Source organism: Calonectris borealis, chromosome W (genome assembly GCF_964195595.1).
Source record: "Calonectris borealis chromosome W, bCalBor7.hap1.2, whole genome shotgun sequence".
In the NCBI taxonomy this organism is placed as follows: Eukaryota; Metazoa; Chordata; class Aves; order Procellariiformes; family Procellariidae; genus Calonectris; species Calonectris borealis.
The window spans coordinates 826,526-850,668 of NC_134351.1; the positions used below are offsets into that span (position 1 = coordinate 826,526).

Consider the following 24,143-nt stretch of genomic DNA (forward strand, 5'->3'; position numbering starts at 1 on the left):
AAAAAAAAAATCATAAAAGCAGAAATTTCTTATTGTTCCACCATTACAGCCAAATCACTGTAACACAAGATTGCAAATGAGATTAACGAGCAAGTACAAAGTTCTCCTTTTAGAGGAATGCTTAAACATTTACAGAGTTCCTGAGTTCTTCCTTGAATGAAGACCACAACGGCAAGCAAATACGAACTTGGTAAATTATACAGACATCCTGTTTTCCTTCTTTTTTCTAGATCTAGTTTAGCACTCAGCAGTTCATCAAGAAAACCTGTAAATCCTAGGGTGGAAATTCATCACTACTTTGGAGGTCTCCAAAGCAGAGCTAGTTACCCCAGGCACTCAGGCAACAGACAGAAGCAGGCAAGAAACTGGGCAAAATTCGTACGTCTACTTTAACATGACAAGCATGGCATCCAAAAGGTGCCACTTCTTTTCATCGAGTAATTCAGCTGCAGATGTCTGTCATTCAGAGCAATCCCATCCCTTCTTGAATGTTCCTCATGCCTACCCATCAAGAAAATAGTTTCCTATTATGTCACAGACTCCCCTGATTAGTGTAATTCATAGAACAGTGACGGTTAAAATTCAAACTTGCTAAGGATTAGGGTTTAAACCAACTATGTTAACCACAAGATTTTCTTTTAAAAGGACCTCTGATGATCTATCGTAGTGCAAACTACAGTAATTGCAGGAGGGTAAATTCTAAGACAAGTGCAACTGTTCTTTCTTACACCCAGGACAAATTCCAGAAATATATACATACTCAATATATTCCCTTTTGTTTTCATTTGTTACCATGATTTCTGACCCGTTTGGCTTCAGGTCGACTTGATATGTCTGTATTTCGAAAGAAAAAAAAACAAAATACAACATGACATTATTTCGGAACACACTTCTCACAAAATCGACTCTGCTTGCAGCATTTTACAAGCAGTATCAGAAAATTATCATGCCATAATAGCTAATGAGACATCAAAACATTCCACATTTAAAGATGGCATCACTAGGAACAAATTATTATATGATCACTTACAAGAATGAATTCTTGTCATTAGCAAGTGAGCAAACCATTCAAAAGCAAACTTTTAGTCCTGAGCAGCAGGTTCATTTGGGTAAAGAAAACAGACATTCCATTGCAATAATGCCTTCTAGTTTTTCAAAATGCTTGAAAAAAATGGTTACTTACAATCCACAGAGAAACAGTTTCATAAAAAGGCCAAAAAAGTGAAGTAGAAAAACAGATCACAGAGACTACAGAAATGGTTAAGCACAAATTTGCTAAGGATGGTGTCATCGTGGAGTATAAGATAGAAAAAACCAAATTCATTACAGTTCACAAGAAATTACAGCAAGTCCAAATAACGTATTTATTTCTTCAGAAAGTGGTTTATTACTAGGAATTCACAGAATTAATGCTGGGTAGGTACCAGGAAAGCTAGAAGTTGGTAGCTTTTGTCAGTTAGTGCCCACACAAAATTGTTACCAAACCGTACACTCCATAGCTGCAGCTATGAAGCAGCATTTTTCTGACTGCAGATCCTGGTGTTTACATACAGCATAGGCACAAGACGGGATTAATTTCCTGTAAAGCGTGCGCGCTCGGGTAGGAGAGAAGGAAAGTCAAGTATTTTGTTGCTTGTAAGTCGTCACTCTGATCCAGTCAACTTGTTCCATCACTTCAAAACCATGGTTCCACTGGAAGCAACCAAGATGTGACTCTGTGCACCCTCATTCAACCAAGCCTATTTTTAAAGCTGTTACTAATCTTTAATAATTAAATCAGATGTTGTGGTTGAGTAACAGTAAGACAGTAAATTCATTAGATAATAATTGGAGCCGTAAAAGGAGGAGGCTTGGAAGCTCTTTTCAGGACTGGATTAACACTCACTGCTTCAAGAAAGAGAAAAACAGTACAATAAGACTATTTGAATAAATATACCTATTACTGTATAGGAAAAAAAAGATGACTATGCTACTGAGGAAAAGTAATTAATAGGGAACCTACACCCCTCTGAAACAGTAGTTTATTCATTCCGTAAAGACCAGGGAAGACAGTCCAGAACTAATAAGGAAAAGGTTTGCTATACTGTCAAGGTTAAACAGGATAAAGGGATGAAGATCACAGATGTGGTGGCACAAACAGAAGGCTTCTTGGCGCTTGTTCCTTCCTGCCCACCAGAAGATATGTGGTTTTTAAGAAATGAGAAATGGTATTCCAGAGCCATTAAGAACTTAGGAGAAATGCAGACCTTTTCTTTCTCTGCTTTTTGAAGACAGCTCTCCATCCTCTACATGTTGAAAATATCTACTTTGTATTTCTTACTGACTTTTGAGAACTACCGAAACCGTATTTTTGGTTATTAAGTAAGGAAGAGTAGTAAGAAGATAAGATTTAGGGGCTTCTTGTTTTTCTCTAACTCCAGAAAAGATTTTGGTGATAAATGAAGTATAAATAAATATAGAAGCTTATAGCAATGCAAACCTCTCCCTCTTACATACACAATGTCCTTGTGGAAGCAGTATCATCTCCTACTCAGGTTCCCAAGGGCACCTTCTTCAAGCTTCAGCAGTTTAGCAGTAGATGAGGCAAAACAAGTGGCAAAGTGGGTCAGGTCCCTTGACTTCTAGTAGTCCCCACAGTGCTGGCAATGGCCAGTGGTACATGCAGAAAAAGCCAATGTAGTCAATATTTGCCATAACTTCTGCATTGCTGGAAAGCGTCCTGTACGCATTTGGACTGATAAGATGTTTCAATCTCTAGCTAGATAAATTCCTCCTCACTATAGCACATCCTGTCCTTGTACTACTGAGCTTATTCAGGCTTTTCTTCGATAAACTTTGTCCTGCCAATTTTGCATCTCACCAGCAGTATGATGGAAACAATATTATTGTATCTACTACTATTGGCACTTGTCTGTAACTCAGTGAGCTTATCTGTAAACTGAAACAGAAGTTAGCCAAAAGGACTTCATCGCTACTGCTATAGAGCTAGCCAAAAGCGCCTTCTCCCTCCGAGATACAGGAAGACTGGGATAATCAGCTCAACACCTGGAATTTACATTACAATAATTAGAACAAGAACTGTTATTTCTGTTAATAAACTGGGCACTAAATGAGCACGTGAAGTCGGTTACTCATTACGGGTCCCTCCAACTTGAGCTAAGGCATAATCACAGTACAGAACTAACACCTGCACGGCTGCAGCAGCATCCTGTGGATTTCTACATCAACGAAGACGTGAATCTCCAAAAACCTATAAACACCTGCCATATTATGAAGAAAAACTCTGGGGGTAAGAAGGTGAATAGAAATTTCAGCAACAGCAAGACAGATGTTTTTGATGCCTTTATTTCCCCCCCCCCCATATATTTCCCCCCATATGTTTCTCTAAAGAGGACAAAGCCTGACTCGTGTACTCTTACAATTATATGATGGGAACTTCCCAAAAACCCCCATGCATACTGTAAGAACGTGGTAAAATGTTATGTTCAAGACAAAGGAAATCATAAATGCCATTAATTACTTTGCACCCATGATATACAGAAACAACACAGGGAGAGATTTAATAAAAAGGTAAACTAAGAAATGAACCAGTGAGCCTCAAGCTGCAGCTATTTTTAATACCAGTTTGTAAAGTTTTCCCGAGAGCATAAACACTCCCGGACAGTCTGCAACTTTTTTTAACTGTGTCACACTTTAGCAGGGATCTGCTGCTTGCCTATACAGTGCTGACCTGCTGAAGAATGGCATCTAGAAGATTAATTCTCTTCTGGAATGAGATGCATCTGTTGTAAATTAAACAAAAATCAATCTTGCTGACAATGCCAGAATTAGCTATTTGAGGTATTAAAAGAGTTAGGAGAAGAGCAAAAAGTATCTCCACAGAAGTTCATTTATGCTTTGAGTCAGGGAACAAACTTCTGCCAGCAGAAATAAAAGCTGGCAGTGAAAGGCTATCAATAATTTGAAGCTAAATTGTTACAGAACAGAAGATAATGAAAATTACCAACACACAACCCAGTATATTACAAAAAACTTTTCACCCTGTGGCTTTAATATTCTCCCTAATTTTCCATGTAACCGATAAACTTATGTTGCTTCAGGAAAAAAGTAATAAGCACCGAGAAGCGGATCAGAATGTTCTTGACAGTACATTGTGTGCATATGTTTTGAAATCTTGAAGTCAGCTTTTAAAAAAGGCACTGTGGTCCGCAATACCAGTGGTACCTGGAACTTGGAATCCAAGATATCTAGGTCTAAGAGTTAAACGAAGTGAAGACACTAAAAAAAGGGCATAAAAGCCTATAAGCAAATTAATTTAAGAAACATAGGTAGGTATTATTAAGTCCCAATATTGTAAAAAATCAGTACGTTTTAGTCATTACTTGTGTGCATGCTGTACAAAATGGTTCCGCTCCATAGCTTGTAAATAAATAAAAAAACCCCAATCGTGGTAGGCAAGTAAGTTCCAAGCTTATGTAAGTAAACTCATGATTTATTTGCCTCAAATTAAATTTAACACATATACTTATGTACAAGACGTTTATCTGCACCCCAGTTACTTCCATCCAGAAACTGATACAGATCTCTGAAGTTCGTTTTAATAGGATTCTCTGTAAAGACCCACTGTAAATCCAAGACAAACTGTACCATAAGCTGTTTTTACACCTTCTTCTGATAAAATGAGTTACGACTTTGGCCAATGAATTATATTCCCACCTACTCACTTTGCAATTGTTAAACATGTATCTAACATTTTTCGTTTGTAACAGAGAAAGTTATCCACAGATTGTGGACCTTTCTACAATAGGCATGCTTGCTTTTGTTGTATCATCTGCCTGCATTATATAAAAGACACTATAAACAAAGCACTTCACTAATTATAATTCTACCACTTACTTTGTCCTTTGAGAACGTATTCAACCTATAAAACCCCAAACAGTCCCAAGCTGAGACTGTTGCTAAGATGGACTGTGAAACACCTTTATTACTCCTCATTGCAAGTATTTTACTCAGCTTCAAGTACTGCTTTTCACAAAGATGTCATATGGCTCACTGACAAGAACATCATTTCCCTCTTTGGCATCCCCAGTCTTAGACAGTTCAGGAAGAACGACAGGTTAAAATTCATAGTCTGCCCGTACTGATCAAGTTCACAACCATGAGATACTGCTCAGTATTTAATTACTTTCTGGCAATAACCAATAATAAGATGGAAATATGGTCTTTCGGGATAACATTTACATACCTGTCCAAAGTTTTCCTCATCTATGCAAAACATGAGATCCAACTCTGTAGGGTCATTTTCCAGGATCCACTTCAAAGAGTTGTAGTATTCGCTATCCTACAGCAGATTGTAATTTAACAAAGTTTGAAAATGTGAACATTAAAAGCATAGTTTAACTTCAAATTGAACAAATAAAAACATCTAAAACTAGAACTCCAAAGGGACTGGAAAGATGAGAACTCATTTATTTGCACAGCTACTGTAAAGCATGGTAAGATGGATTAGTTTATTCATATGTATTTTTCTTAGATGCTATATTATTAGAATCACGTAACTTTTCTTAATTGACTTGTAATTGCATTATTATATCATACAATAAATTGACTCTACATATCTATTTGGTAAATATGTATATAGCAGTGTGAAATAATTGCTTAGAAAATGTCTCCTTGATAAAACTGTACATTCTTTTCAACACAATTTATATACTTTATTTATATACTTTATTACACCAATAATATATTATGCAATAACTGATTGCATTGTTATTATTAAAAGCCTTGAAGTTTGCTGAATAAAAGACCCCTCTAATGTCCTAAAAGGATTGAATCTTCATCATGTATTAGGTTCATAATTAAAGATTGACCCAAGAAAAAAAGAAAGGAAAAAAAAAAGTATGTGTAGCTATCACTAAATATTTCCAAGCAAGGAGAGCCACAAAAATTAATTTCAAAATAAAGTTACAATATTATTTACTCATGTATGCCTCAAGAGAAGAATGACCTGCCAAAATTTGGTGACTATGAGATAATGGGAGCTGGAGGAGAGATTAAGCAGTTGAACCAGCGTTTATCTCAGTAACTGAAAGTCTGTAAAACTCTAAAACATCAAAAAGAATAAACTGTGTTTTATTCTTCTCGTATCGAGTATACTTTTGACAAGACCAAGGACGCTATTGCAGCGTTAAAAATAAGAGGAAAAGGTTTCCCAACTACTTGTAGGAATACAAGAGCCTCAACTTCCTTTTAAGATCCTTCTTGGTATGCACCTCATGAGGTTGGTTTTAAGCTTGTACTTGAGCTCAAGCCATCTCATCTTCTGTAATTTTGCCTCTGTGCTGGGCTTTGAGTCAACTGACTTTGCTGTTGAAGACAGTCTTAGGGAAGCGCAGGACGCGAGTGGCCAGCTCTCAACCAAGTCCTGCCCCTACAGAGGCCATCTGGAGCAGTCTTACCCAGATAAACTATTCTGTATAATGGGTAACAGAGGAAGATGTTAGAAAGGGGACAAGTAACAGTTCCAAGGTTCTCCGAAGCCCACAGCTGTGGAAAAACCGGACAGCCCTCAAAAGGTTAAGAAGACAAAACCAAGTATCATCCTGCTAACGGAATGGAAACCATTTGTATTTAGCTATTGTACATATCTGAAATGTACTGTGTTTCAATACTGGTACACTACACATCTAGATTGGGCATCTGCAGGATCCTATTTACTACGGTCCTTCATTTTACAATACAAAGTTAGAGATTACTAACTTGTAAAACAATTCGTTTTTCTCCCAGGGAGTGCCAAACACAAAAGTACTTGATTGCAATTGATGTTGAAGGTGTGAAAGTAGAGGAAGTGCAGGGAACAAAACCAAAACGGATAAAAGGGCATAAGTTGTGCTGCATTCATTAAGTATATTTTGGAGAGAACTGTTTATCATTTGTTTATCATTGACCCTTTCTCCTTGCAGCACTGTGGGCAACTTCCCATGTTTCCAGGTCAGAACTAAGCCCTTGCATCCCCCTCTTCCTGCATGACAAGCTGTCGGACTTGGTGGTGGTGCTCCCTGTAACAGGGAGAAAGTTGACCCAGGGGAAAATCTGCACTGGTAGTGAAACAGCTGTCCTAGCAGGGAAAATTTGTTTTATTAAAAAAGTACGTACATCTCTTTCTAAAGTTGTTCCAGCTATGACCTTCTGTTTTCCACCATGCAGTTTACTGGAATTGTTAGCTCTTACAAATTTCCCCAGAGGAAAAAACCACGTAATTGCTAATGCTGATACGGCTTAAATGTTATCTTACCACTGACTCCATGTCTTTCAGAGTTATTGGTTTCCCCAGCATCATCTTGTAAAAAGGTCTGATGAAGAAGCCTAAAAGAGGGAGAAGAGCGTTACCTCCACTGTTCTAAATTTTCACCTACAGAAAGATACGATTGCTCAAGGATAATACACCATGATATTTCCTAGTGTGCCAGCAAGAAAGAAACCTCCTGAAAGTAACAGCGCTGTAACTGCTCAAGTTAACACAGCAGGCTCATTTTTTATTTAGGGACAGAAAGTCAAATTTTTCAATTACAAGAATGATGCCATTAATTACTATATGCCATTAAACACCATAACATTAATGGTAGAGAGACACAAAAGATGGAGAATTGAGCTCAAGGTACTCTAATCCATTTAGAATTGCCATTCTTCTCTCAAAGGAGGTGCTACAAAAACAGGATGGTGAGCTTCCTCTTCTAATGTGCTGCACTATTGCTAAATAAAATATAGTCAGTTTATGTTTGCTTGCTTGCTTATTTTGGGATGTCAAAGTTTGGCAGAAATCATATTTTCTCATTAAATCACTCAGTAATAATTTTACAGATCAAAATATGCTGCAGTTGACACCCACACAACTGCTTTGGCTGCAGGATTGCATGGGAATGGCTGATAGAAATTTAGTGATTTTCCTTAGGAATAGTGATTATTTAGCAATGCTGATTCTGTAGTTTTAACATGAGTGGAGAAAGGAGCAAAACTTTATATGAAATGTATTTGTTGAGTAAGACACTATAATTTTTCAATCACCATTTACATCAGGAATGCAATTTCCAACAGTTCCAGTTCCATTTCTTTCTCTCAGACTTTGTCTCCAGAAATACTACACTCTAAAGCATATGAATTATTGAAGTGATTTATTTCATTTAATAAAAATCCAGTTACAGTAGCATAGCCATACAGTGTAATAACTCACCATCCAATAGCTTCCCATGATACACTGCCAGACCAGCAACCCGACCAATAAACGTGAAATACGACAGATGATCTTCATTACACAGACCTGAATTAGGATTAATCTGAAGTGTATAGTTGTCCCTTTTTTGGGGAAAGAAAAGAAAAAAATCTAAATAACCAAGTCTTTAAATAACCAGATATTCAGATATGTTAATAAATAATTTGAGCTTGGGCCATTTCTTGTTCATTTTTGCGACAGTGTAATGATGTAATTTATCCATGTCTTCCTCAACAGAAGTATCTGACAGTTTGTGGGTAGGCTGATCTAATCAAAACTGTCTTGCTATGACCATAATGATTATTTGACAAAGGTAATTAAAACTCCTGCTTGTGGGGTAACAGGATTTCACCTGTGGCAAGTGTAAGAGGGCTGTGCTAACCTCTCTAGTGGATAAAAGCCTGGCATAATTGAAAACAGTAAAATTTGCCATCAGCTTCAGTGGAATGAGAATTTCAGCTAAGTTCTCTCTTCTGCCTTCTGCTGGGCTTGGTTATTCGCTCTTTCCATGGCTTAAATTTCAGGGCTTAAAATTTTAGGATTCTCTTTTGCAGTAGTTATTTTTAGTTCTTGAAATATCTGAAGGTACTGAAGAGGAATTAAGCATAGGCCCACGGTCCACCCATCCTAGGATAAAGAACGTTTTCTCACTAGCATCTTAAACTGCACATACTAGAGAACATCTCTGAAATATGCTTAACCCCCAGGATATTTGAAAAAGCCGTCAAAAATCTTTTAACTTTGTATTAAACACAGTTTAACGTAACAAAGCGTTAAGACTCGTGTGAAAGTGTGTGTCACAAGAAGACATTAGCCTAAAAGCAGTATTTGTAATTTGCAGTATATTCTTCATCTGTGAAGAAAGATATGGGGCTTTTAAGTAGATTTTTTTCCTTATTTCTTAAAATAACTAGTTAGATTTCTGAACCGAAAATGAAATAACATTATATTTAAAATATCTACAGTGACCTATATCCCATAAGTGGAAATATTTCAAAACAAATGTTTATCCAGTGAACTCTATTACTAGTCAATGTTGTTTAAGTTGTGTTTCTCTTCAACAGCAGAACATGTATTTTCTGAGACACAAATGTGAGAAAACTCTCATTATGCAGTCTTTGTTCATCTACTTTACAATCTATTCGACACTTATAAGAGAAAGGAGTGCGTTTGGTATTGACATAAAAACATCAGAACTACTGCCTGCAATTAAGAAATCCATCCTCACTGTAGCCAAGTACACACTGTGGAATTACACACAGCATATTAAAACAAATGTACTTTAAGCAAGAGACTTGCCTCTCATTTACACTAATGCATTGGTCAAAGATTTTAAAATTGGACAAAACCAAATTTAAACTTATGTAAGGCCACTGAAATGAGAAGCCGTTTTATGAGCTAGTTATAAAGGAGCACTACAATTCTGGACAGCAGGTGTTTTACAATGTAACAGGAGGGCATAAAAAGAGTCTTTTGTCTGACATTGCTCCTTTCACTATTACTAGCCTCAAAAATTGCAGTTTTGCTGCAAGCAAGGCAACACTGAATATTGTCTTAACAATGAAAACGTTTTATAAGATTGCAATGACAATTTGAAAGGTTCTCAGAAAAACAAGTAAGAAATGATAGTACAGAACAGAGATTTGACTGATGAACCACGAAGGATGATCTAACTGTTTTCCGGTGTAACTTTGCCTCTTATGCAAAATCTAATGTATATCCCGTATGAATGGAAATATTTTAATGGACACTTACGTTGCTGAATATTCAAAGAGACCATAATAAGGGTTAAACATCTCCTTGGACAAGAGGAAAAACCATTCTCTGGCCACACCTCCATAGTCAAGTCCTTTTTCTGACTCAAATTCAATCCAGAGCCTGGCTTTTAGTACATCAGGTCTCTTCACAGACATGATTCTTCTGTAGGACTCCTCAAAAATATTATTTCTGTGTAGCTTCATCTCAAATCTGTTCGGTATATCAGCCTATATGAAAAAAGATTATAATATACTTGTTAGTCTCAATAAATAAGTCTTCAGGCAAATTACTGACCAGTGGTAACAACTAAATGACAGATTAGACATACGATGTATAAAATTTACTCTTATGTATGTTTTCCAATGCTCTCATATAGTGAACTAGGTAAGTTCCAGTATAGTGGTTCAGAGATTGCTATGATATTTGACAAAACAATGAAAACAACAAGAAAAGTAACAAACAAACAAACAAACAAACAAGGTAAGAAAATGATTGATATTACTATGCTCTATTATAAGGGCACTTTAGCTTAAAATGGTAACAAATGCACAAGATTTATGCAACCGCTTTACTCACATATCTGTAAAGGCCAGAAGAGTTTCACAACAAGAACACCTACAGTACCATACACACAACAGAACTGAATTGCAAAGATGTAAACAAAAGAGAATCGGGCTGCCAAAATGTTTTAGAAGTTCTGTCTAACGCCCATTACGATTTAGCCCAGGGAGCTAAATTCAGAAAAGGCAGAAGAGAACCGAGTTAAGAATTTGTAGAAAGAAGACTGAGTGAGCAGATAAACATGACTGTTACAGCCATGTATAGTTTTCCTGATAAAACTGACTTGAAACAACTGTTTCAAAAGGTTTGCTTTTTCCTGACAACTGAAGTGCTTATTGTCTGCAATCACTGGTCAAACTCAAGCTGAAAATTCAAGGACCTATCAATAAACAGGTAAAGACATTGGCAAGTCCCTCTTCAAATTATAGTTGGTGTTGCCGAGGCTGTTTACTGTTAATTATGAGTCAACATCACATGCAAGCTAATACCGAGTGCTCGCTTACATTAAAGATGTTACTGAAAATACTTTTTTTCACAGAACAAGAACACCAGAAGCTTGTGCCAGACCCAGCACAACTGTGGGCTCTGCTCTGCCATCTTGTTCCACCTCTGCCCTTCAAAGTCCACTGTTGAAGATGAAGGAAACATATCAATCCTCAAGCCTGTTTTCAACCTAAAGGCTTGTAAACTAACATACCAATTAGTCTCAGTTGCAGTGGGAAATAGTGAATCATTGCTACTTCCTTGCTGCCTCATCACTTAGATTTTGCGTTCATACAGAAAAACGTGAGTCTTACAGATTTGTAAATGTTTTTGTTCAGAAACCAATCAAATTCAAACTTTTCTTCATTTTTTTGGTTCCTACTCAACCCCTTTAGGAGTAGCACAATCAAGAAAAATTGGCAGGAGTGTTACAGCAAGATACACCACCATTCTGTATCTACGCTTGGGATAGTCTGTTGTTTCTCCTAGCCATTGCATAATTGATTCCAACACAAAGCAGCACGTTTCTACTCACTGGTTTCTTTAGCTTCTTCCGGAAATAGTCATATTTCTGTTTGAACTCCCTGGAATACGGAACTGCCTATCAGAGAGAGAATCATAAATACAGATTATTCCAGCTATTTAGCAGTTTGATATTGCAACATTATTTAAACAAAAACAAAATGTAAAGACATGCTATCTACATATGGATGCCATAGGTCATCTAATAAAACCCACCATGCGTGAAGTACAGCAGCCAAAATTTTCCCATTTCTCAGTGTGTAATTTGAGTTAAAAGGTACGAAAACTTTCGACCCAGTTCTTCTGTTTATCAACTACTTACCCTCATTTTTTTTTCTTCTTTTAGGAGCATGAAGAGCAAAACCAATTTTTAAGACAGACAAAAAAAATTGGAAGGTATTGCTGCCATCCATGTGTCTCATTAGGAAATAATGAGCATGCCACATGATGCTGAATTTTAAAAATGACTAGTGTTACCAAAGAATATGGATTTGCACAGCTGAAAGTGCTAAGCATTGTTAGATGCTACTCAAAAGACACAAAATTCAAAGAATTTTGAAAATGAACCTAAGAACAAATTAAGAGGCTCTAGTAAAGCTATGACTTTAAGAACAAACACTGTTTGCCTCCAAAAATTGCAAGTATACCTACCCAGCAGAGTTAACTAGGCAGGGGAATGTCCATGACTAGAAATTATCTTTTCAGCCCAATGTGAATGAATCCAATTCTTAACAGTTATCAAACTATCATCAAACTATATCAGAACTATTTTGTAAATTACTTATAATGAAAATATACACCTTCATAATGTCTTTAATCCAGAATCTGAAAGCATTTCATAAACAAATTAACGTTCTTTTGAAGCAAGTACAAGTCACTGTGTAATATTTATCTGAATACTCACTCAATGCAGCTGCTGGTGTGTTAGACCACATTTTTAAGTAACAGCAGCATAACAGAACAATTTTAGAAGTTTAAAAAAAAAGGGTACAGTGAAGGTTGGTAGAATTACATTAATCGGCAGAGCTGGAAATTGGTTTCTGGCATATGTAAACACCCCTTAACAAATGCCACAGGTCTCCGAAATATTTACGTGGATTTCCAGATACGTGAAAGGCCTCTCAGGATGATTCCAGACGTGCACAAATCAAGGTTCAACAAAGGTTCTCACAAGCTCTGTCATTCAGAGTTTTGAAAGACATTTCTATTTTAACACTGTGCTTCTCTTTCCTGCTAACATACTGTACAGGGAAGCAAGGATTTGACACTAAGCTAGAAGATGGCCATGTTTGATGTCGATCCGTGCGCCACTCACTGACCATCGCAGTAGTCAGCAAGATGACAGTATTCTTTTCTGCTACCTACTTGTCTTCATCAGACTCCTTTGCTTTAGCACCAGATAGGAAATGCAAACAAAAGTCCAAAAAGGCCAAGCCTTTTAAGGTACCAGGTAGCACCAGACACAAAAGCATCGAAGTGCATCAGCCATCAAGCAGGAGTACAGGTAAGAGCCATCCATACTGCTGATGGCCAGTCCTATGACTGCAACGTACATCACTCAGCCTTCAGATGAAACGACCATAAACCGAAGCTGTTAATTAAACTAATGAACAGGAACAGGCTGGAAAAGTGATACTATGACAGGTACAGGTCTGGCTCTAACAAATATCTGCTATGTATTTAAGTAAGATTCCTTAATTCTCTGTGGGTTTTTTGACAATTTTTTGAGAATTGAGAATCCTTAATTCTCTGGTTTTTGACACTATATACAACATCAATTTAATGAGGGTTTGGAAAGAGCCTTGGAAAAAAGGAAAAAAACCAAAAAGTCTTCCTGGCCTTGATCATAATATTTTCCAACTATATCCTTACTTTCCTTTGCTCTACTGTTCCTTCAAGATGAAAGAGTAGACCTAGTAAAACAGCTAGCTAAACAAACGAAGTGTGATTTCTTGGGAGCAAAAGAACGATTTTGAATTCCACAGGACTGCAAAAGTTACATTCTCTGTTCCCTGAAGGCTGAATGACAAATTGCAAAGCTCTGGTCCAAGTTCAGTTTCTGGGTGAGGACTAGGATTTTGGGGGAGGGAAGGTATGGGCTGGTCTTGAAGTGGATTCATGACTACTTCATGAAAGTAGGTGAGAGCCGGAGGTGGAAATATTTCTATATGAGTTTTCTCTTCTGCACGATGAGACATGAAAAATTTAAAAAAAAAATCAAACTAAATCATTTTACTCTGATGATAATATGACTTTACTATAGCCATTAAATAACCTTTCAACATGTTTCCATTGTTTAAATGCAATGTGAAATGCAATTTAAATACTTCTTTGTTTTTGTCATGGCACCAAAAATACTATTAAAAGCATCAAGATGAATCCTTAATGCTCATATGGCTGTAAAATGGATTTGATCTTGCTTTCTCTTAAAAAAAACCCAACACAACCACACACACAAACACAAATAACTGTTATTTACTTAATTGGATCATGATTGACCCTTATTATCTTGAAACAAAATTTCCCAGATAGTCTTTCTCATTTATGCTTAACATGTCTGGGAAAATAAAAATTAAGCAGTTGTATAGCATACTGTATATTAGTAACTCAAGCATTAAGTGCATGCTAAATAGGTAAATCACTCCAAAAGCAATTACGTTCAAACAAGTGATTATTATTAATCTTATTAATAAACAAGAGCAATTGGAATTACACCATGCGGTAGTTAATCTGCTGTGTCCTGAGACCCTAAAAATCCCAAGGATTTACCCCAAATAAAATGGTATTCTTGGCACCTGGAAACATCTTAGGGTTGGAAGTCTAATCATTCAGAATACCATAAAATGGCATAAACTAGCACAAAAAGGTCATAGAATCACTCTATATATTTGATGTTTTGAAAATTTGGTATTAAAGTAAAAGCATGTATTTAAGGCTGATATTCTGAAATCTCTTAGTTTATCTGCAGTAAGTTTTAGGTCTCTTAAAACTGATAGACCTGATTTTTGTCTTTTTTACACTCTGAATCCACGTCACAACTCTCCCATATCAAGTGGAAACAGCTTTTTATTATCCAGAAATCCAAAAAATTAATAGCACAGTGTCTCAGCTCAGTAAAATTCTACTGTCAGTAATGACCCAGATAATGGGTAAATAGGAACATTTATCCTATACACGTCCCTAAAACCTTGCAATGTAGGATTCAGCACAAAGAACTTGTCTGAAATTTCCAAGATCTTCTGACTTACGATTCAGAGCAGACGTGCCCTTCACATAGCTTAATAAAGAAACATGCTATTTTAACACAATGGAGGAATAAAAGATAAGATGCAAAGATTTAATACTGTTTGTTCCATACGAAGTAATTTATAATATCAGGAAGTGTGGAGAAAGAAAAAATCTGAAGAATATTTTATACCTGCATTATTTTAGATGTAATTTATTTAAAATCACATTTTTTGCCCCAATTCATCTGTTTGGATGTCAAAAGTAAGCTAAAGATATCACTCTACTACTTTTGTCCTGGAATTTCATCATCACAATAAGCAGCAAAAACAACAGCAAAACCCATGTTGTAATCTTCATTTTTTTATTTTTCAGCCAGGGATCATATCAATAATTGATCTCTTTCAGAAACCACATTCATCATCATCACCACTTAGTGCAGAAAGCTTCGTGTTGCAGGAGGAGGAGAATGGAACAAATGAGAAATGATGGGTTTCCCTGTGTTTCAGAGCGTGAAACACCTTTCGGACTATTTAGCTATGCAGCTTCCGAATGGATGGAGCTTCACTCAGAAATAACACAACAATATAAAAAATTAAAACCAGCCAAACAAAAGTCTCCATCCTTCTGAAGAGCCTTCTCTTCCTCCCCGCTGAAACAGAGGTATTCTGCAATTTACTGTCACATCTAATGATGAAGAATGTTTCCTAAACATTCCAAGGCAGAAGCCAACTTTACATCCTAATGGCTGCAAGACAGGAATCATACTGTACCACTGGAAAAATTCCCTAGCTAGGTTGCTTCTGCTAGGAAAGCCTCCAAACTCATCGAATCCGAACTATTGTCTGACCTGGGAATAGTGTGCACAGCACTGTAGTTCCAAATGTTCCAGTGATTCCTAATTAGGCCACTTACTGCTTTGGACCACTGGCAGCTGGCAGGCTGGAAGAATCCCCAGGGCACTCCAGCCTGTGCGAAACAAAATAGGGTCCACAGAGTGTACAACCATTTGAATGGCGGGGACAAGACATCAGTTTTGGGGCACCTTGGCAGGCTGTCACATGATGGCAGCTCCCCCTGCCCTTGCAGACTCACAAAAGCTGGCACCTGAGCCCCCCATGTCCGTCAGGAAAAGGCAATGCAAGGCAGAGGTCCTGCTTCCTGGTGTGTTCATCGGGCACAGTCTGACCTAATCTGGAGAACAGGCATGACCTGCTGCTTGGTAATGCCTCCTGCCTATACCAAAAGTACGTCAGTCACAGCATTTAATGGAAAAAACCCATAGCAGTACTTACTGGACCAGTAATTGCCGGGTTCTGCAGTCTGGGGTCTTCCCACTGGGTAATTTTATTATCTGTAAATAATAAAAGAAATTATATCATTACTTCTCTGTAACCACACTGTGAATTTATATTGTTTTTTTCTCCCTACAAATGCTTTCCCTACCATTTCCACAACTTAGTATTTCAGGGTTAGAAGAGGCTGCATTCACCCATCTACATCAAAACCCCATCACACTGTTTAGTTGAAAACACTCATTCAAAAATGCAAAACTACAACAGAATCCAGTGTATTTACACGGCTTTTATTTCAACGTCTGTAGTAATAAACATGTTCTATTTGAACATGGATTTGGATTCAAGTCATATTAGAAATACACAGACTTCATGCCTGAAAGGTAAAGGAACCCAAAAATTTGTCAAATGACAGACTAAGTTTACTTTTTTGAAATTTCGCATAAAGATAGCCAAAATGTAATACTTATAAAAGACAGTCTGCATTTAAATTTGGAGGGCATAACATCTCTTAAAAAAAAAAAAAATCCTAGACACTGATTTAATTAAAAGGTTGTAGGACCTTTAAGGGAGGCAAAATTACACAGTTACGGTGTAAGAGATCATTCAGTTTTGGCCAAAGGAGATTTTGGCAGTAACACGACAGAATCCAGTTCTTTTCATCTACAGCTTTTAAGAGCACCAGGAGGGTGACATGGTAAGGTTATAGAGGACCATGGTGAAACTCTCCCTGCCTCCAGACAACTGCTCCTCACGAGATTCTGAACACAACAGAATCACAACAAAATGATGATGTTGCAACAATAAGACAATGCTCCAAAAACCAAACTAGATGCCATCTGCAATGGCAAGGTTTAAGACATCCGTCTCCTGCACTGAAAGGGTAATAATAATACATCTGATTTTTTACATGCACTGCTTTGATTTATGAACTGTGTATTAAGATAGTAGTCCAGATTTTAAGTTTTGGAATTGCTAGGTTTGGGAATAAACACACTAAGTTTCAAGGAAATTGTTTTTATGACTACTATAGGTAAAAGCAAAGAACCAAATCCACTTATATTAAGACACAAGTATATTCCACGTTTCTACAACTGGAAGAGACCCCTAAGTTTTGAGCATCTCAAGCTAGTTTTAAAATGGACTGGGATTTGAAAGGTGACATTCATTAAATCTTACTGAAGAAAATTTAAAAAGATCACAAGTACGTTTCAAGAAATCTGATCTACCAGTTAATTTAATATTAAAATACTATTTTATTTCCCTTTACACATTAAGTCTATTTAGTGCTTATCAAAATTATGGAGGAAGGCTGTTAGACTGACAGCTCCAGAAACCATATGAGATCCACAGACCAAAGCCTGCCACAAAGGTGTGACGCCTAATCTGGCCCTTTTCATCTTGCTTCAATCTGTTCAGTCAAATTTCCTTCTGCAAAGTTTACTGGTTTTATACCAATTCATTTCTTATACCTACTTGAAATTGACAGCCACAAATCATGGTGGTAATTTTCTATGAAATCAAAGATAATAGAACTGGAAATGACTGCAAATTTGTCAATTCTTTCTTACTGCCCTACATACTTAAAAGTGTACGACGTTACTGACAAATCTTTGTCTCAATTTTTTTCAGAGTATTACAGTGACAGTGACTTCATATTATAAATGCTATTCCAGGGCTTAAATGCCTCAACAACTAGAAGGGTCTAACCTGACCACTCTACCTGGAATCATAGCTCAAGATTCTCTGTCTTATCCAAAGTGGATGTGGATAACAAATTCATTCCTTTTGTAGCACGTTTTCGAAAATCTCCCACCTCTCTTCAGTTTTCACACAAATATGATACTCTGTCTTTCCTCATAAATTGGGCTCTAGGGCCTTTGAGGATTCCTTCCTCTCCTCTGTTTCCTCTGGTCCCTTTCCAAGTGGTCCACTATTTTCTTGAAGTTTGGGATCCCATGCTAGATACCGTATTATCATAGCCAAGACATTACCAGTGCTGGTGAGATTAGAAGAATTACTTCAGGTCTTACTTAAGACACTCCTGTTGATACATCACAGGATGAGCTAACTCCTGTTCAGTTGATGATATTTTTCATGCCTTTTTCAACCAAAATTCTGCTAATTATTCCCATTCTGAGTAATACTTTGCAATGCTTATTAAACAGCATCTTATTTCACACTACAGCGGCAATTTGCCAGACTCATTCTGATTTCTCATCCTGCTCAGTGAGCACCTCTCACCTCTCCTACACTGTTGTTTTCTGCTGAACTAATGTGTACATTCCCCCTAATTCATTGTTCAAATCACTAATGAGTATACTGAAAAATGGTGGATCCAAGACAGACTTTGAGGGGAACCCATTTAATATATCCATCCCTCTGTCAGTGAACCACTGATAACTGTTCTGCATATAGTTGGAAAACTTTGTCTTTTCCTTCATGATACCTTCCAAGAGGTAGATCATATTTTCGTACAAGGCTCCTAGGAAATGCAGAAGTATATGCACGCTACAATGAATAGAGAATACTATTTTATTAATGGATGGTAAATAATGTTGACTTAGCTAGCTAAGGACAAATCACGGAGAACTTGAGACTGTATTTTTTCTTAAAAGATTGACCGCTGCAGAAATTAGAACTGTTTGCAGTTAAAATCTAAAAAGATTATATTTTCAGGCTACTATGATACAAGTAATACCTAAATTATTTTAACAGTACTTTGCTTTACTAGTTTATATGGCATGCTTAATAGCAATTTGTATTGCTCCACAAGAGGAGGTTTCTGTGCTGGTTGCATTAGACTTTTTTACAGTTTCTCTCAGGGATGAGACAAACATTTCAAAAACAGGACATCAGTATGGGATTATTATGCAGAAAATTACAAAATTTATCTGGGGAATCAGAACATTAATAGTAGCTGAATCTATTAACACTTTCAACATTTCTATTGTATTCTAATAATGAAACTGACTACATTTGTTGCATCTTAACTAATCGCTTTAGCAGAGAATGACTGAAATGATGGCCAGTTTATCATAGTAATGGACTAGCGAGACTTGCATACTTAGGGTGAGCACAGCTGATCGCACCCATGACTGATTTCAGCCTATGCTCTCAAGTTAGCCATGAGACAAGTAGGAGTCAGCAGGCTCTGTCACAAACCTATCATTATGGTCAAATGTTATCGCGTTTCCTCATCGATACTGTAAAACAAATGCTGTTACTGAGATTGCTCAAGCCAAATCTCTGAGCACTGAATGCTGTTTGCAGTCATTCCCTAAATAGTGAGCACAACATTATCACAATGGAGCTGCAACGTGTCCACTGTAATATCACTGGCACCACCTCTGCTCCTACAGTCCACTTGTAGTGGTGTGGCACCAGATTGAGACCAAAAGGATATTTGCTGCAAACAAGCAGCATTATAAAATAACCCTCTAAACTTTTGTAAAAACTGCTCTATAAAAAGCTAAAAAAACTCAGGTCAAAAGAGGGACCAGAGAGATTTCAGCTGCAGATAAATTTAGTTTTGTAACAATTATAAATTCTTTGGGGAATTCTAATTGACGCACAACTTTAACATTCCATTTACTTTTAGAGACTAACACATGCTGAAGTAGATTTAGGAGACTGAAAAATTAAAACTTTTTAAGGGAGGTTGGGAGGCTCAACAATTATACAGATACTTTAAATAAGACAGTTTTATTCTGTGACTCTTCAGTGGCATATTTATTTGCCATATTTAAGTTTCCAGATATCTGTTGGGAAAAACAATTACAGAAGCTTTAAAGAATAATAATTCTGTACTGATGTTTGAAAGAGGTTAATCTTGTGCTTGACGAGTGTATTACTTCTAATTTTTATTTCAAACCATTTTTACAATTTCAAAATTCATATTACTTTAGAGACAGTCTTTTAATAATGATTTAAAAATGTCATATATACAACTACAGATAAGCATAGGAGTCAGTGTTACTGATACTGAAGGAAAAACTTAATGCTATCAAATATGTATAATAGTTTAAGATTTTAATTCTTTAAGTTTTGCATAGCATATGTACCCTCTTCTGATGGTTTTGTGAGTTAGCTATTTCTGTGAAGGTTATGCCATCAGTAGAAATAACTCATTAAAAAGTCCAGCTGAAGTCTTTAAAAAAAAAAAAAAAAAAAGAAGGAAGAAGCAGCAGCAACCCAACCTTTCTGGGCTGCTTTATTTTCAAACAACAACAAAAACTCACACAGTAGTTCTGAGATGCTGTAATAAGACAAGTCTACAATGAAACATCACTTACACTAGAACTTCACTAACAGAACTGCGTAATATTAATGGGCTGGGTGCAGTTTAACATGCTATAAATAGGAAATAAGATCAGAATCAGCACTGCCACAAGACCTTCTTAAAAGAGAGGGAAGAGTACTTATCAGTGCTAATTTCTCCAGTGCCTATATGTGGAGTTGTGGCTATATGATCTTTTCTCATCTTATTTTCTATTCCTAGTGTGTATTTTAATTTATTAAGTGCAAATAAGCCACGGGATCATCAACAACAACAACAACGAATCCAAAATATCAACAAGAACAAAAGAAACCACAAAGAAGAAATGTTAATGCTTCACAAGTCAGAGAGGGACAAAGCTTGATGAGCCAATTAAAAGCAAGCTTTCAGTGAATATACAGTACCGTATGAGGGCACTAAGTCTCTGGTATCAATGTCTCCACATATCAACACCTGGCTTCCTAAATGAAGAGTAAAATTATAAAGCTTTCACTTCAATATTTATTACCTCCCTTTGTCTATTTGCTGTAGTACCTGAACGCTTACTTACTATGGTCTATATAAAACGTTCTTCCATCCAAATGTATTCTTTCCTCCCAACCAGGCTGGAATTGGGAAATGAAAAAAGAGAGAGAAATTAAGTGAAATACTACCACTCTCACACATCATGAAGCAATACATTATCCACACCTACTTAAATTGTCTGATAGATGCTTGTGAGGTAGAAAACACAAAACGATCACAGACGCATTATGTCAAGGCCAAAAATCTAGGAAGATTCAAAGAACTGGCTATTTATACAGGTAACTGTATCCAATACAGTAAATACTTTTTTTAAAGCTTGGAAGTGGAAACTTCTTGCATCAGGGTTTATACCTGTTTCCTACTATGAGGAAATGATCACAAAGAACAGATTGTCTATCATTGGTTAGGTTTCAGAGCTTATGCTTCTACTTCTGAAACACATGTGGGTTATTCACAGTAAATATGTAAGCCAGGATCCCATTACTGGGGGACAAGAATGTCTAACCTAGTCCTCAATTCTACCCTTTTTATCCATTCCCTTTTCTCATTTTCCAAATGATTATAGTATAGCAAGGAGAATAAATGGCACACTGTTAGTATATGCAATGCTGTCCAGTCTAGCGCTCATTCCACCTGTACGCTCTACATTCCACCTGTATCAGCTTCTATAAAACATAGATGAGAAAAAATTTCATTTCAATCTTTTTTGAGAAACTCTTGTTAAATTCTGTAGTCATTCCTACCTCACTCAAAAACAGACTGTTTAACTGAGTTTCAATCTGTTACTGATTATATATTTTTAGTGATAAATGTCAGGCTATCCTGATTTCACTGCATGTTTTACCTCTTGCAATTAACAGAATAAATTGTAAATTGGCCCTTCAGTTACTCCCATGCAATCTAAGCAATGTGTCCTCGAGATTAATGCATGCTTAATGTATCTGAAGAACTGCTAAAGAACAGCTACTTCCACAGCTGTTTTCTTAAAAACAAATTGCGTTACTGCTGTGTTGTAACCAGGAAATGCATCATAGTAAATATGTTCAGCTGCGCATAGTTTTCAATCTAATCAGTGATTCAAGACACTGGGCCTGACAAATGGCCTAGCTTGATTTAAATACAAGGCAAAACTTTTTGCTAATCAAGACAAGGGCAGTGAGATTTTAGGATGTTTTAGAGGAGGATGTCTGATCCTAGGCGGTAACAGAGGTTATTGCCCCTCACCAAAGGTAGCATTTGTCACCACTCTTGCCCAAAAGCAGCACTCATTTTGGTCTGCTGGCAGAGTGGTTCATCTAAGTAAACTGTAAGCCAGCTCAATGAAAATGAGTAGGATTAAAGACTTGTTATTCAAACTGTTTAAAACTAAAATAATTTAACCTGCCATGTCCTGTAGGGTGGGACAGTAGTCTCTTCCGCTGGCACAGCTCTTTGCAGACAGCTTGTCCGTAATACATGCTGGAGCACTGAAAGTGCTGGTGACAATTAGCGGCTCGTCACTAAGGTTTCCAGTGTTGCAAGTACAATTTCAATGGCAATTTCTCAAAAGTATGCTTAGTATATATGAGGCAACGAGCTGAATTAACACTACACCGTAAAAATCAGCACCTTAGAAAAAGTGCTAGCTTTCATAGACTAGTCTCTGCCATTAAGGATGCATTTTTTTAAAAACAAAGCAAAGCTCTGTATTTGCCATGGCTGTAAATCAATATTATGCTTTGGTTACAAGTGTGACAAAATTTCTGACGTTAAGATGGTAATTTTCTCTGCAGAATATGGAAGTTTAATTGAAAAATCAAAATTTATTTAGATTTCTGAATGCGAATGTATGGTGGTACATTAGTAGCGCTCGCTTTGAACAATCTGCTCTAGCAACAGGTAATTATCTAAAAGCACGTAATCAGAGATAAAACCAAGGTAACTTTCTTCAAAGCTTTAGATAAGGAAAGAAACATGCTAACATTTCAGAAATACTATGGGCTGGCTTCAAAGAGCCTGCCTGATTCACAGATCACAATAAAGCTTTTTGGTGCTATATATAAACATAGCTTTAATATCTTCAGAAAAGTGATGACAGCAACATATGTGTCCACATACAATATATGACTGCAATAATAAATCATCTCACATAAGATAGCAGGTATATATTAAAATACATACACATTATCACTTACAGGAAGAGGGCCCAAATCATTAGGGTTCAAAGATGCTTTTGATCTCAAATGCACTGGAAATTTCAGTCGTGGATCCTCCTGTAACAGAAATATAGAACTGTAAATCCAACAGATCAAGTTAGATCTACATACTAAGTCAAACACAGAATTATCTGGAAAAGAAATCTTCCTACATTACAGTTATTCTTTTTTTTTTTTTTTGAGAATAAAACATATAAAACAAAACATATGAAAGTGATAGAACATTTAGTATTTGGATGTGTCACATACTTTATTAGGATTCATCTATTGAAATGATTTTTTAAATGTTAAGAGTTAGTTAGGGTGATATAAGATTTTGACTCCATTAAGTGTGCTCTATCCAGAGATACGCTTCAAAAATACAGCCCTATTCTTAGGAATGCATGCGCTCCCCTAAGTGGCATTTAGATACATACACACATTTTGGCTCTTAAACACATAAAAGAAATAAGCCATCCTATCACAAAAAGGCTCAAAAAGAATGAAAATGAGCTTCTTGCATTTTTATTAATGCACAGGTATTATTACATCAATGTCCAAATGAGGCAAAAAGGGGCAAGTAAAACTGATCACAGAAGACAAATCTAGACAAAAAATGCTTGAGATTTCCATACACATAATTTACCCACATGCACCTGGGAACGCCACTAAAAACCACCATGAAAAACATGTCATGTAAAGAGTCGTCACTGGGAATCTTAATGATGCCTAACAAATTAAAGTACAACTCATATTTCAATGATGATGTGAAATGCTGGGTTGTCTTTGACATTTTTTCCTAGTGTAATTTTATTTCTTCAATTTGTTGACCAAAGTTGCAGAATTACTGAGAAATGGACATGACATAAAACAAGTAATAAAATGGATTCTGTTAACTGAAGATGAACGTAGATTATATTAATAAAAAAGCAGTGCTAGTCACAGTGAAATACAATACAATTATGGACAGTCTCAAACTAAACGACATTGCACTGTATGCCTCTAAAACTCATATTTGGGGAATTTGAAGGCCAGTAGTAGTATGCAATGAT

General features: G+C 36.5%; 1 protein-coding gene across 2 annotated transcripts in view; it reads right to left on the reverse strand.

Annotated features, from left to right (window-relative positions):
• The window catches only part of LOC142075064 (E3 ubiquitin-protein ligase NEDD4-like), a 200,159-nt gene that overhangs the window by 12,523 nt on the left and 163,493 nt on the right, over window positions 1-24,143 (reverse strand). For both annotated transcript variants that reach the window (XM_075136066.1, XM_075136067.1), the window contains 9 exons: window positions 23,092-23,169; window positions 20,943-20,997; window positions 16,114-16,172; window positions 11,607-11,672; window positions 10,025-10,254; window positions 8,231-8,352; window positions 7,295-7,365; window positions 5,246-5,341; window positions 761-834 (listed from right to left, as the gene is read on the reverse strand). In XM_075136066.1, the coding sequence (XP_074992167.1) occupies window positions 761-834; window positions 5,246-5,341; window positions 7,295-7,365; window positions 8,231-8,352; window positions 10,025-10,254; window positions 11,607-11,672; window positions 16,114-16,172; window positions 20,943-20,997; window positions 23,092-23,169 (851 nt within the window). The remainder of the gene's footprint in view (window positions 1-760; window positions 835-5,245; window positions 5,342-7,294; window positions 7,366-8,230; window positions 8,353-10,024; window positions 10,255-11,606; window positions 11,673-16,113; window positions 16,173-20,942; window positions 20,998-23,091; window positions 23,170-24,143) is intronic.